The following is a 15,381-nucleotide window of genomic DNA, read 5'->3' on the forward strand; positions in this document are numbered from 1 at the left end:
CATGTATCTGTAATGCAAAAGAAAGAATGTGGATCAAACTATTGTCTCCTTCGTACACACAGACACGTGATTATCACTTGTGTGATTTATATATGTAAAACCTCCTGGTTTATTTTGCAGGTTTGCTGGTTGGGACCCTGGATGTTGTATTGGACTCCAGTGCCAGGGTAGCCCCTTACCGCATCCTTTATCAGTCTCCGGACTCTGTTGCTTACTGGACCATTGCTTGTGGTAAGAATCTTAGCATGTTTATATGGAAGAATGATCTTTAGTGGTTAAAAGTAGAGATGGGCGAATAGTACCTATTCATGTCCAGATAATGCTTATCGAACACCTAGTACTACTCCAGTATTCGTCACGGCAAGAAAAATGCTCTGGTTCCCCGTTGACTTGCATAGGTTCATTATTTGTGATGAATACTGGAATAGTACATTGGGATTGGTTACGAATAGTTACTATTCGCTGATCACTAGTAAGAAGGCTTTGATCAATGTTATTTTATTTTTCAATAGGTCTGTGTTTTTTTTTTGTTTTTTGTTTTGTTTTTTATCCATCGTAATCTGCATGAAAAAATTTGCAGCATGCACTAGTCTCTTCCAGATATAGCAGAACACTCCCCTATTGAAGTCTATGGCTGGGCAAATAAAATCTGATCCCATAAGGATCAAGCACATAGACTCCGATTTTTACGGGTACTTTGCAATTCTCTAACATAGGAAATTGTATTTGGTCTTGTAATGTTGATATCTGCTGATTTTATATAGGACCAGATTGCATACGGATGGCACTACTGATGAAAATCTAACGTTTTTCTGAATGAAAGTTAGCTTTTTATTTTTTTTTATTTTTTTTATACGCTCGTGTGAACTTAACCATGTGAGAAGTCGACATTATGTGAATCGGTTATTAACAAACTGCAAAAGTGGACAGAACTTCCATACTTGCTGTAATCTGGCCTAGCAATAATTCTTCATTAGCTATTGACGTAGCTTCCACAATTCCACTAATAGAGTTATGGTAATAAGATATATTGATGATGTTAGATGACTTAAGGCCCAGTCACACACAACGACTTACCAGCGATTCCGATGCGACCTGATAGGGATCGCTGGTAAGTCGCTGGTGAGATGTCACACAGTCAGACCTTACCAATGATGCAGGAATGATACAGGTCGCAATAGCGACCTGTATAACGATCTCCGCAGTCACTGTGACCCTGTCACACAGTGTCAAACACAGCGATGTGTCCTGCCCAGCCGGACATCGCCTCTGAAGAAAATGGCCTGGACCATTCGGCAACGACTAGAGATCTCACAGCAGGGGCCTGATCACTGAAAGGTGTCACACATAACAAGATCGCTAACTGGATCGCTACTGCGTCACAGAAACCGTGACTCAGCAGCGATCTCGCTAGCGATCTCGTTATGTGTGACGCTACCTTAAGCCTAAGAATAGGTCATTGATCGCATTGTTTGGGGTCGATACCTGCCCATCCCACCAATCAACAGGTTTAATCTTTTGCGGTGAACAATTGTAAACATTGAACAAAAAAAATCTGATCTATTCTGCCGTACCCTGCAGCGACCACTACACATTGAATGGAGCTGAACAGTGCACCAATTCAATGTGTTTATATCTAGCCGGGGTCTGCTTTAGACAAATTGAGGGCCTTAGTAGAAATGTAAAACGCTATCTTATAACACCATCACAATCAATCATTTGTTGCATTTACATGCGCTGAGATCAGATCATTAGATGAGCGCCATCAACAATATTTCAGTTTTTCAGCACTTGTTTCCCGGCCTCTTTACACAGGTTCACAAAGAATGATGGGCACAGACAATCACTAGTAGATCAATCTGTTCCCACTGTTCCCTGAGAGGGGCCCGGCCGCTTCTCCGCTGCTCGGGCCGAGCCGCTCAAGGTCCGGGCTCGGGTTGTCGGTGGCACGAGGGCCTCCGGCCTGGGGGCCACGTCGCTCTGTTAAGGTGAGGCAGTGGGGGGGGGTGGTGGTGGTGTGGACCGAGGTCCGCAGCCGGGGGCCGCGTTGTCGTCGAATGGGTCGTGACGCCACCCACGGGTCGTGGTGACGGGATGCACCACCGCTGCGGCTGGAGTGGAGGGTATCCCCGGGATCGGTGTTGCGGCCGAAGCCTAGATGTTAGCCCCTCCGTGGGTAGGGGCGGTGTGTCCCGGGGCCCGGTCGGGAGGGACTGGCGACGGTGTTGTTGTCGGGGTGCAGGGTGCCGTGCGGCGGTGCAGTGTTGTGCCCGGATTGCACTGGTGTACTCACGATTAATCACACTCAGAGTCACTGGTAAACCAAAGTTCGGGTCTGGTCGGGTCCCGCAGCTGGCTGCTTGTGTCCCTTGTGAGGCTGATGGTGGCCCCTTTCCCTTGCACCTCTTGTTTGACTGTTGGCTCCCCTGCCTGGACAGTGGTAGCCGGCTCCCCGGCGTTGAGCTGCCGGAGGAGCCCTCAGTTGCCCGCAGGCGCTGGCCCGTCGGATGTTTGGCCCTTGGCGGTGGCTCTCACCCGGTATCGGTGGGCTTTTGCCTTCTTTCGGGACTTTGGGTGATGATGAACCCGTGAGGTCCAGAGTGCAATCAGTTAATTTGCCTATACTCAGTGGCTTCTAAGCTAGGACGGGGTCTGAGTACCCGGTTTCTGGTGCTCCGGTAAACTGTTGACTCACCGGTTCAGGGCCGGCGGGCTCCAACCCTGATCCGGTCCCTACGGTTCCGCCGGTTGCTGTACCAGTACTCCTGCAGGCGGCCACCACTGTCTAACTGCCTGACGTTACGGGGATCCCAGGCTCCAACCCGGGTCCCTGACAGCTCTGCTCCTCTACACCTCCTGTCAACTCTCTGACTAGAACTTAACTGTTTGTATTTCCTGCCTCAGGACAGTAGTCTCCTCGGTGGGCGTGCCTTTCCGCCTGACTCCACCCACCTGGTGTGCCCTACTGGCCCTGAGGAAGGCATCAGGTCTCCCCTTCGGGTGACTGATGTGTCCTCACAAGGGATGGGGGTGGGGTTACAATATTTTTATTATTACATATTAGAACATTTATATATTACATTAGTTTAGTGGAACAAAGTAGAAACATTAGACAATTTCTTTGTAAACAGTTCAAACATTTGCGTTTTTTTGTTTGAGGGGAGGTAAGCCGGGGAGGGAAGGTGGAAGGAGAGATCTTTATTGGGGAAACCGGGAAAAGAAAGGTGAAATGGCATTCGGAAAATGGTTAGGAGAACTATCATGCATAATAATCATTTGCAAAGACTTCTGTGCAACATATATATAGCTTAGTTTAGTTATATCTTCTTTGCAAATATTGAGAATCATTACTTTTAAGAAATATGTACAAGAAAGAAAAAAAGAGGAAAAGGAAAGAAGAGAAAGAGGGAGAAAGGAAAGAAGAAAATTGATTGGGATATTTGTCAGAGGACTATTTGTGTTTTTAGCTTCAAAATTTCTACTATATAAGCTTATGGTTTGGATTGCTCGATGTAGGATAGCCAGGTACCCCATCTCTTTTGATAGGGTTGGAACAGGTTATTGTATTTCGCGTGTTTATTTTCAAATTCGTGGTGCATGGATAACATCTTGATTACTTCAGAAATATTTGGAACAGTATCACTTTTCCATGTGGCCAATAAAAGTTGTTTGGTGATCAAAAAAATGTGAATCACAATTGGGATCTGCATTTGGTCTAGTTTTTCCATATCCATAGAAAGAAGCGCCATTTGGGGCGATAATTTGATGTTGGAATTTGTAACTCGATTAATTAGATTTGACATGGGATGGGGGTGTGTGTGTTGTGGGGTAGGTGTTGTTACCTGTGACCCCTGGGGTCCAGGGCGTCACATCTGCACATGTGCTGCTGACATTGTAGACCTTATGCCTAATGTAGGTGCTGGCACAATATTTAAAATAAAACTAGGAGGTAGGTCACTGATGGATCTGTGACCTGTCCTTCAAAAATAGGAGGCAGATGGAGGGACCAGAGCATTAAGATAAGACCCTTCCAACAAGATTATTACAAGAAAACTTCAAACCCGGATTACACAAAAATAAAAAACTGATTATTCACCAGACGTATCATTTTAATCTGTATTACATAATTAATATGACAATGTATGGTATGCACAGTACTTTACGTAGCAAAACTACTGACAGGATCTCTAACTGGACATTTGTGTTTTTATTTTTTACTACCCCCTATTAGTAATCTGTAATGTGCATGTACCTAAAAAATGTTGCCCGTCGTGGTCTTCTGCCATTTCCAGCTCTGCCCTGGTCCTCCTCCTGCATCATATATAACCACAGCTCTCACTTGCTGGCTCACACAGTGGTTCGATAGTTCCTTTTTTAATGAAAGTCTATGGAAGCATCGTTCTCATAGACTTGCCTTGAGAAAGTGACCTCCAGTTCACATAGAATAAGGTGTGAGACAATCGGCCACAATTGTGGTCACATGAGGAAATAGATGACCTGGATCAGTACTGGAAATGACAGAAGACAGCAATGTAGGTCATCTAATGTGCATTCCCTTTAACATGTTTATGTGAAGCTAAGTGCCCTAGTATATAAGTAAAAAAAAAGTTTAATCTTTAGCCACCTACTATGTAAATCCCAGTCATGTGGGTGGTGCTGGATATCGGCTTAGTCCCAATCCTCCTGCTACTAGTCACAGCCACTGCAGTGTGATGACCTGGGCAGTTCCGTAATCATGCTGTTATCTGGGGAAATCCAGCACATAATCCGCTCCCTGGAGCATGTGCTAATCAGTAATGAAACTGGAAACCTAGACACAGGTTCAATGCTTGGGGATGTGACTGTCAGAGCGCAGGCACAGGGTTTCCTCGGAGTGGAGAGTGACCTCAGGGGCAGTCCAGCTCATCAATTGAACTTTGGTGACATCACTTCTGGGCGGAGGAGCCTGACTGGAGTATCCAGCTCTCTCCACATGACTGGAAGCCAGGAATTTACATTTAGAGGGTGACCAAAGATTTAAAGTATATTTTTTGCTTACATACTGGGGCATTTAGCCTTTTACAGAAGCGTGTTAGGGATTCATGTTATAACTTAGCAGGTTCCCATTAAAGCCACCAAAGCAGATCTATTTTCAGATAAATAACAATAATTTTATTATAAAAATGTAGCTTTAGCCATGGCTGAAATAGATGTAGATGCCTCCTAACAATTGAGGCCTACACAAAATGTAATGACTTGTAGTCAATTGTAGAGTAAGAGCTTGGGATGAGTCTTGAAAACACAGTAGTACAGGGGCGACTCTAGCACCCAGGGCAAAAATAGTTTGTTGCCCCCACATATACAGAGCTTAAAGAGGTTGTCTGACCCAAAAGTCAATCATATATTTTTTTTTATTTATTTTTTTTTTATATTTTTTTTTTAAACCAATCCATTCAATAATATATAACGCCCTTATGAATTTAGTTTTTTCTTTCTACCTTTTCGGTACTACTGAATTTCACTTCATTGCTTGTGTGACGCCCTGGCCTATCAGGTCGTCACAGGGTATTGTGCAATCTGCCCTTCTGCACAGTATCCCCCCTCCTTGGTTACGGATCCTGGTCCTTTTGGTGTTGCTACAGCTTGCCAATCAAAATCCTAGGAACACTTCCCACTTTAACCTACCAGACACACCATTGGGAGGCTTGAAGGGAATAGGGCCGCCCACATGGGGGGTTGGTGAGGGAAAGTGACAGTTGAGCCGGAGAGTTGAGCTTGAGAAGTTGAAAGGAGAGGAGGTGGAGTGGTGGCTCTCGTGAGGAGAGGCCACAGAGGAAAGCTCCTGTGTACTAGGTGGCAGACGTTGGTCTGGGCCTAGTAGGAGCTGGAACTCGGTCACAGGGGACAGTGTCAAGGGGCACAGACTGCCGAGGAGGGTGGCCGGCAGCCTTGAGCTATCACCAAGCAGGGGCCAGGGCACGACTGGGTACATGGACCCTAGGCCGGAAAGTAGCTTCACGCGTTCCGGTAATTTACTTGACGGGGGTGAAGACTTCAAGTGTCATCCCAAACCTGCTCCAAAATCGAGGTACTAGCGCACCTATGGGATAGGACTTTCCCAATACAGTCCAAAGAAATCCTACGCGTGAACCCTGAGAGCAAGCTCACTCAATTAGCCATACAGTTGAGCGGGACCAGAAGAGTTTTATACCCATGGGTCCAACAGAGGCAGAGGTGCCAAGGACAGGGCCACAGGCTAACAGCGACACCAAGGGCACAGACCCAAGCGTGCTCCCTACAAGCTGCAGTGGTGCTCAGAATTCTGGTTTAAAAGCGGTCGGTGTTGTTATTCCTGGACTGAGTGAGTACACTGAAATATCCCTGTTCCTTCCCCAGCGGCACCCATTCACTAACCATCCGACGGGCCCCGGGACACAACCCCCCTACCCACGGAGGGATTAAACATCAGATTGCCACACCATCGTTACCGGGCTCCCCAACCACAGCAGTGGTCCCTCACATTACCACGCACCGTGGGTGGCGTCACGAACTTTTCAAACCCCCTGTACATAGCCCCCCCCCCCTTTCACTCGAGTGGCCGCGCCGCCCCCGGGTCCAGAGACCCCTCCAGCCACTGCGGATCCGAATCCGAGCAGTGGCCCGGCTGCTGGCACAGGGGCAGCACACTTGCAGTCACTTTACCTGCGGCACTACCAAACTTGGCTGCTCCCTGTGCTTTTTTTTTGCCTAACCTCACAGCTAGAGCTGGCATGCCCGGCCTCAGTGTCCATCCCCGTCCTCTGCCCACCCACTGCACACACATTGGATGTCAATAATATGCCCCAGCACCACCTTCTGCATGCCTACTACACACTTGTTGGTTGTCAGTAAGGTCCTGGCAGGATCTTCAGGCTTTCCTGAGAAACCATTACCAGAACCACCAATTGTAAAGAAATACAAAATCACAACCACCATCAGTACATGATTGTATTACCAAAATCACCATCAGTACATGACTATCGCTAGAACCACCATCTGTACATGACTACATGGTCAAGCTTAGTACAGTGATCAATTGCAATGTCATCCCCATATAAAATTATATCATATGATCTTACAACTCCCAGCATGTCCTTAACATGGTAAGGCAATTATAGGTGGTATCGTTCCTCATCAGACTGCGGACTATAACCACAGTACTTTTTGAGTCTTTTAGCCAGTAGAACAAATAAACGTTTACATCTCCTCATAAGTGACCTTCTCTGGCTAAAATTGTTGTTTGTTTTGTTTTGTTTTTTCCATCATGTCCATAGTCCATGATGACTTTTCATGTCCATGGCTCATCTCTGCAGACTTCTTTGTTCTTAGTTTTCTGCAGCATACCCCGAAATAATGCGCTTAAAAAAAGTCATTTTAATGCATTATAATAAAAATATCTGCCTTATACTGTAAAGCTTGCTTTACACGTTTCAATTAATCGTTAGATCGCATTTGCGATCACACCCGCCCCCATCGTTTGTGCGGCACGGGCAATTTGTTGCCAGTGTCGCACATGTTGTAACCCCCCCGTCACACGTACTTACCTTCCAAACGACCTCGCTCTGGGCGGCGAACATCCTCTTCCTGAAGGGGGAAGGACGTTCGGCGTCACAGCGACGTCACACAGCGGCCGGCCAATAGAAGCGGAGGGGCGGAGATGAGCGGGACGTAAAAATCCCGCCCACCTCCTTCCTTAAGCATTGCTGGAGGGACGCAGGTAAGCTGCAGTTCATCGGTCCCGGGGTGTCACACGGAGCGATGTGTGCTGCCTCAGGTACAATTAACAACAGGACGTTCGATTTATTTTTTTTTTTTTATTTTTAGAAAATGAGCGACGTGTCAAAAATGAACGAGAAGGTGAGTATTTCTGCTCGTTCATAGCTGTCACACGCTACGATATCACTAACGATGCCGGATGTGCGTCACTTACGACGTGACCCCGCCGACATCTCAATAGATATATTGTAGCGTGTAAAGCCCGCTTAAGACTGAAAAATTGCCCCTCATTCACCCCCCCCACACGCAAAATTTGAGCCCCACACTGTCCTTCTTATAGTACGCAGCCTCCAGACTGTCTTCACCTATAAAATATTGCCTCCATAATGTCTGCTCTTATAGGTACTAAGGGAAGACACCGGTGGTTAAAGTTCATAGCTGTCACACTGTCCACGTTTATTAACCCACTGTATAGTGCCACACTGTCACTATCTTAAAGAGAACTGGTTACGTTCCCAAATGCTATTAATCTGCAGGTGATTAACGTTCTAAGGCCCTGTGCGCACTCACCGTTTTTTCCCGCGGTTTTGCTGCATGTTTCGCTGCATGTTATGTTCATAACATCTCTGCAGTGATTCACCAGCAAAACCTATGGGGAAAAAAAAATTCTGTGCGCACTATGCGTAATTTGACAGCTGAATGTTTTGCTGCGGGATTCCCGCAGCAAAAACAATTGCATGTCACTTCTTTTCGGCAGGTCCCTGCGGGATTTCACTCCATTGACTGCAATGTAATCGTGAATTCCCACAGGGAAGTGATGTCATTACAGGAAGAGGAAGCGGAACAGACACACACACATCACAGACACAGACCTAGAACACAGACCTAGAACACAGACCTAGAACACACATACATCTCTCACACAGACATATACCGTAGACTACACATACATCACTCACACACAGACATATAGACTACACCTACATCCAGGGTGGATTTGATTTAAATCTAACTGATTTAAATCACGATTTAAATCACTAGTCAGTAAAGCTTGATTTAAATCAGTGATTTAAATCAAAGTTTCTACCTAAACTAGTTCTTGCTACTTTAACATGCAAGTAGATGAAGATTTTTAGAATCACTTTTTACATTACTTTTTTCTCCCCAGTTTAATGGGTTAATCATTCATATTTGGACACCACTGTTCTGTTGTACTTAGGAAGGAGAAAAATAATCCTGACCTTAATAACAATTTTTAAATAGATTTATTCAACTGAAACAATAACAACATTACAGCATAAGTTATTTGCTTAAACAAACATCCATGTTTGTTAACTAATTTGGCTAAACAAAATATATATATTTTTAAGAAACTTAGACTGTCAGCCCAGCCGACACATGAAAAACTTAAATACTACTGTCCCTGCTGTCCTCTGTAGCTCACTTGTCGTCATCTTCATCATCATCATCATCTTCTTCTTTGTTCCTATTCATAATCTGGAAAAGAAAAACAAGCTTTCCTGCTTTATTGGGTCCCAACCGATTTCTCAATTTAGAATGAATGAGTCCAAAGGAAGAGAATATTCTTTCAACGCCTGCAGAAGAAGCTACTGCTGTTTAAAAGTGAAATCATTACTTGAACAGTCTCTAAATCCAAGCATTTAAGTGACTTCCACCAGTTTACTGGTGTGACCTTCCTTAAAATATCTTCAGCAAACCTATATTTCTTGAATGGTTCCCCCTTAGCTCTGAAGTTTATTATAGTTGGCATTAAAGATGGATGATTGCTGGATACCCATGTCATAGCGAACTCCTCTTCCTCAGCACTTAGGTTTTGACCCTGATATTGGATATTGACAATATTTGCCAAAAAATTAGCTGGAGTCAGTGCTTGTCCCATTCGTTTGTTTACTGCTTGTAATTTAATTCTGTCCATGTGTAGTTCTGTTTTTAAGTGTTCACTCAGTTCCTTCCAAATTTCAACAGCATCCGCAATAAAACAGCTATTTTTCTGTGTTTTGTTTAAAGCTTGAGAGATGGGTTTCAGGAAGCTCAGCATATGTTCAACATTTCTCTTAAGCCCAATGTTGAGGATTTTGGCCGTGACAGTGCCATCTATTTTATCTCGATTTTCTTCACAAAGTGTCATCAGAATAGGCCAGTTTTTGATATACTGCTCAAAACAGTCCACCACAGAGTTCCATCTAACATCTTGTGGGAGCGTTAGCTTGGTTCCACCCATCCTTTTCAGAGCTGCTGCAGCAAAATGATTATTACGAAAGTATTTAGCAATTTCAACAACATTAGCCTTTATTTCTGGAACACTTAAGTCTTTGGCTAAAGGCTACTTTACACGCTGCGATATCGGTCCCGATATCGCTAGCGTGGGTACCCGCCCCCATCTGTTGCGCGACACGGGCAAATCGCTGCCCGTGCCGCACAACATCGCCCAGACCCGTCACACATACTTACCTGCCCGGCGACGTCGCTGTGACCGGCGAACCATCTCCTTTCTAAGGGGGCGGTCCATGCGTCGTCACAGCGACGTCACTGAGTGGCCGCCCAATAGCAGCGGAGGGGCGAAGCTGAGCGGGACGTAACATCCCGCCCACCTCCTCCCTACCGCATAGCGGCCGGGAGGCAGGTAAGGAGAGGTTCCTCGTTCCTGCGGCGTCACACATAGCGATGTGTGCTGCCGCAGGAGCGACAAACTACATCGTTACTGCTGCAGTAACGATAATCGAGAATGGACCCCCATGTCACCGATGAGCGATTTTGCACGTTTTTGCAACGATGCAAAATCGCTCATCTGTGTCACACGCAGCAACATCGCTAATGCGGCCGGATGTGCGTCACAAATTACGTGACCCCAACGACTCCGCATTAGCGATGTCGCAGCGTGTAAAGCCCCCTTAAGAGGTGCAGCAAATGAGCACTGCAACCATATGTTATTAGCAGCTTTGTATTCCCTCCCTGCTCTTCTAAATCTCTTCTCATCTTGGATACGTTTGCAGCATTGTCAGTGACCAAACTGCGTACTAGACATTTGAATTTTTGTTCACATGTCGTTATAGCTTTTACTGCCACTTCTTGTAAGTATTCTGCTGTGTGTGCATTTCCTGACGTATCAGTTGTTTGTGCAAGGAAGACTTTACCTTCTTCTGTTGTTATACAAGCACATACAATAGGATCATTGTGGACATTACTCCACCCATCAATACTTAGGTTAACAATTTTACCCTCCAGAGCTGTTGCACATTGCTCCATTTCTCTGTCATACACTTGATCCAGCAGTTTCCCTGCAACATCAGCTCTGCTGGGTGGACTGTATCCTGGTCTCAGTGACTGAACCATATTAATGAAATGTGGGTTCTCAGTCAGACGGAAAGAGGAGTTCGTTGCATAAATAAACTGGGCAATTTTTTCATCAATCAACTCTTTTTCTAATCTGCTAGTTCTTATCACAAACCTATCTATGGTGGTTCCAGGAGGTAAAGGTTTTTTCTTCCTTTTGGGTGATGGTGATATGTTGCTGTGGGTGTCTGATGATGATGCTGCTGCTAATGAAGCCTATCCTGGAAACTGTAGAACAGGATGATGGTGATCTTGGAGGTGGATAGTTTCCAGAATCCATGAATTCCCCTAAACAAAAAAAGTCAATTCTGTTATTTTATTGTTTATTATACAATTTCTGCTTATTGTACACAACACATCACTGCCCCTGCCCCAAAAGGAATATTTGTTTTTCTTCATAACTGTAACAAATGACAGTAACATGCAGTAATAATAAGAAATATAATTTTTCTCACACATGACAGTTCAGCCTTTAGAAATAGGATTCAATAAAAATGTTTACAACCTGAAGATCCTGCCTGTTCAGAAGTTTCTTTGGTCATCTTCATCACCGCACTTCTCATGATGCTGCCTCATTCGCGCCACCAGGCCTTGCATCTTTGTTGCATCGTTTGCATTTTGCACGCATGCCTGCCTTACCGATAGGCGAAGGAGCTTCATTTTAAAATATTCCCAAACTGGGTCTCTTTTACGGCCTGCTGCCATTATAAGGAAAGAATGTAATAAACCTCAGATCGTACACACAAACAGATCCAGACTTGTCTGTCTGTGGCTATGCTGCAGTATTGTGCTCAAAGTTTCACTTTAATTTTCTTGTCTGCTTGCCCTTCCTCCTCCTCACACTTAGATTCACATTCTTCTTGTGTTGTGCAGATCTATTCCACTCCAAACAATCAGAAACATATTGTCTAACTTCTTGGACTTGACACTGAAGGGGTTGATTCTGTATTCATAGGTTTGTAGAACAATAGGATTAAGGTCTTTTTCTCAACTCTGTTCATGTTGTAATATTTTTGCCGTGAAGAAGAGGCTGGGACCTCTGCGGAGTCAAATTCAGTTTTGAGAACTGCGTAAGTAAAGCGAGCGTCTGTGATAATATAGGAGAGAAACTGCCCACTAATCCTACAGAAACCTCTGGAAGAGCATGGCATTGTGAATGTTACATACATACAGCCTTTATTCTACTGAGTTAAACAACTCAGCTTTATCTCATGATGGAAGAACCTTTTGGATGGTAAAATATTTTCCTCAAAAAGCAGTTTATTGAAAAAAATCCGATTTTAAATCAAGAAAATCTGATTTTATTTTTTTTTTTGATTTTTTTTTTAAAAAAACCCTGATTTTTATCCACCCGTATTTTTACCTTCCAGTCGAGGTAAGCACACAGCGGCGGCCCGGTATTCTCAGGCTGGGGAGGAGGGGGGCAGGGTTAATGTCCCCCCTCCTCCTGCATCCGAGAATATCAGCCGCAGCTGCCCCGAGATTGTCGCATGAATTATGCGACAGTCCCGGAGTGTCCCCGGCTCTTCCAGATGCCATGATGCGGTGGCTATCCAGGTAATAACGAGTTAATGGCAGCGGATCGCCGCCACTAACTCCAGGCTTGATCATGGCAGCGTCTGAGACAGCTGACATGATCAACCCGTAAGTAAAGTGAATAAACACACACCGAAAAATCCTTTATTTTAAATAAAACACAAAAATGCCGCCTCTTTCACCCGTTTATTAACCCCCCCCCCCCCCCCCGAAACACACAGCTCCGGCGTAATCCACGTCTTGCGCTGCTTGCATCCAGAAGCGAGTGACACAGACACAGGCTGAATGCAGCCTCGCAGCGAGACAGCAGAGGTAACCACAGGGCATTTCCCACGGCTGGTAATGTGAACTCACATTACCGCTCGGGAGAAATGCAGCATGTGCTCACAGGGACTCTATCTATCTATCCTTCTATCTGTCTAACTATTCCTCTATCTGTCTATTTATCTATCTACTCTCTATCTCAGATGGAAATGACCTTTTTTTTTTCTTTTCTTTTTTCAATGTGCTTTACTGCATGGAATGCATTAAAGCACATGTGCCAACCCGCACGCGGCAATACTGTGAACAATACAATAATTTTTACCGCGGGTGCTCTAATCTTTCAGACCCTGCGGAATTTTCTTAAGAAAATTCCGTTTTCCCGTGCGCACAGGGCCTAAAGCTGCTTGGTTGCTGCACTGAAAGCCCGATTTCCGCACTGAAAACTGAGCTACAAAGAGGAAAAAACCTTATTTCTCCCAGCAACCTCTGGCATTCAGTCATGAAGCGCGTCTTCAGTCACCAGTCAATACACAATGCCGCAATGTTATGGGTGTCAACATCTGCAAGTCTACAATATTCACTAGTCTCATACGATATTTGTAAATAGTTTAATACTATATGTTCTCCCATTTCCCTCCCCCTGTGGTTTTCCCTATATATTTCGAAAATTCCCCCAATAAAAGCCTTTCCTTATTTTTCCTCCCTCCCTTCCAATATCCTCCTGCCCCTTAAATTTCAATGGTTAAACATCTTTATGATTACTTATCTACTTTTGGATATATTTACATAAGAGTGTTTGAAATTCTAAGACTGTTATGTAATAAAAAATATTGAAACACAATGTCGCCGGCTGTGAGCACATCCTGGTGCAGTGCATCAATGTAGAGCCGGCTGTCAGTCATTGGTGAGGCATGCTCAGAACCACTGCTCATTGCGTATTGAGTGGTGACTAAAGACACATTGGCACAACTCTATGACTGAAAAGTGGAAGAGAAAGTGGCTCATAAGTGGGGAAAGAATTGGGATTCTCTAACAAGATATGTTACGTTTCTTATATTCGTTTTTTACTATTAATTTATACAAAGTTTGTTGGAGCAACAGTGATCGTTTAACCCCTTCACAACCTTTGACGTACTGGTACTTCAAAGGTTGTGTCCCTGCCTTTAATGCGGACTCTCATACCGAGCCCACCTCTTTCCCTACACATGACTACTTACTTAATCAGCCGTCATGTGTCTCTTAAGAGCCACAGGAGGATTGGAGATCCGCTCACTGCATTTTTTGAGAAGATCTTTAGGAAAAAAATGTTAGAGTTCCTGTTGACTTCCATTATACTTACGCATACCAAAGAGGACCTGAGTGGCAGCAGATCAGAATAGCACGCTTATCAGTGGAGAGACCCCTGACACAGGCAGCCTGTGTGAAATAATGTGAAGAAGGTCATATATGACCGAAACGTTATTTTGAATATTGATTGTCACACAGAATACTACGCCTGTCAAAAAAATAATAAAAAATAATAATAAAAAGATTTTCTTTTTGCAAATTCTACAAGTTTGAGTGCCGGATCTTACTTAATTCCATTATACTTGGTACACAAGTCACGCCCGTCTGAGCATCCGCCTGCTCGTTACGAGTACTGACCACCTAATCAAGGTAGTGCTCGCTTATCACTGTGTGACGCATCCTTCTGGTGTAAATTGCGTTGCAGGATTTACGCTGTCAGTGACCAGAGGACGATACAGGGGTTGTAATGTTTGCATCGGTGATTTATGTTTTGCTTTGTCCTATCGGTAGAGGTGACATTGTGCGTCTCATGTTTCCAGGAGGCTCTCGCAGGGAGGTGACTGAACACTGGGAATGGCTGGAAATTAACCTGCTTCAGAAACTTGCTATTTTTGAAAATGAAAATGACATTACTACATTTGTCAAAGGAAAAATCCAGGTAATGAAACCTGTATATTAGTGCTGTTTGACAAAAAAAACATATGAAGTTTACTAGTTCTTTAAAATATAAAATCGACTATTTGTTTTATCTTCTTTAAAGAAGTCTTCTGCTTTTACTTTACTTGGTAATAAGGATTCTTGTGGGCACTGTGAACCTATGGTGATGTTTAATTGTAGGATATTATCCCGGGTAATAGTGGAGATAACATTGGCACTTTCTTACGTTCAGTAGAGGTGATAATGTTATTGGTATGTCAGTATGTAATGTTCCCAGAAATGTGTTGGCCACACATAAGGATTAGTGGGGGACGTTTTGGTCTTCCCGGTCCTTAGTCATGGCCTACAGTTGTGTGGGCTACTAATTCCTGCGATGCTTGTTGTCCAGCTTACACTATTCTAACCTGTAGAGTCCGGGTAGACCAGGATGTCAACCACTAGTTCATATATGTGAATAAAACCATTTTTAGGAACCTTTACTTTCTGACATACTAATGACATTCTAGTTCTCACTACATCTATGAGAGTGCTGTGGTTATATCCCTCAAA

At 44.3% G+C, this 15,381-nt stretch overlaps 1 protein-coding gene across 2 annotated transcripts in view; it reads left to right on the plus strand.

The window, feature by feature from the left end:
- TBC1D9 (TBC1 domain family member 9) overlaps positions 1-15,381 on the plus strand; it is a 98,521-nt gene that overhangs the window by 14,343 nt on the left and 68,797 nt on the right. For both annotated transcript variants that reach the window (XM_075348352.1, XM_075348360.1), the window contains exons 2-3: positions 121-231; positions 14,715-14,833. In XM_075348352.1, the coding sequence (XP_075204467.1) occupies positions 121-231; positions 14,715-14,833 (230 nt within the window). The remainder of the gene's footprint in view (positions 1-120; positions 232-14,714; positions 14,834-15,381) is intronic.

The sequence above is a fragment of the Anomaloglossus baeobatrachus genome, chromosome 1 (genome assembly GCF_048569485.1).
Source record: "Anomaloglossus baeobatrachus isolate aAnoBae1 chromosome 1, aAnoBae1.hap1, whole genome shotgun sequence".
Taxonomy (NCBI): Eukaryota; Metazoa; Chordata; class Amphibia; order Anura; family Aromobatidae; genus Anomaloglossus; species Anomaloglossus baeobatrachus.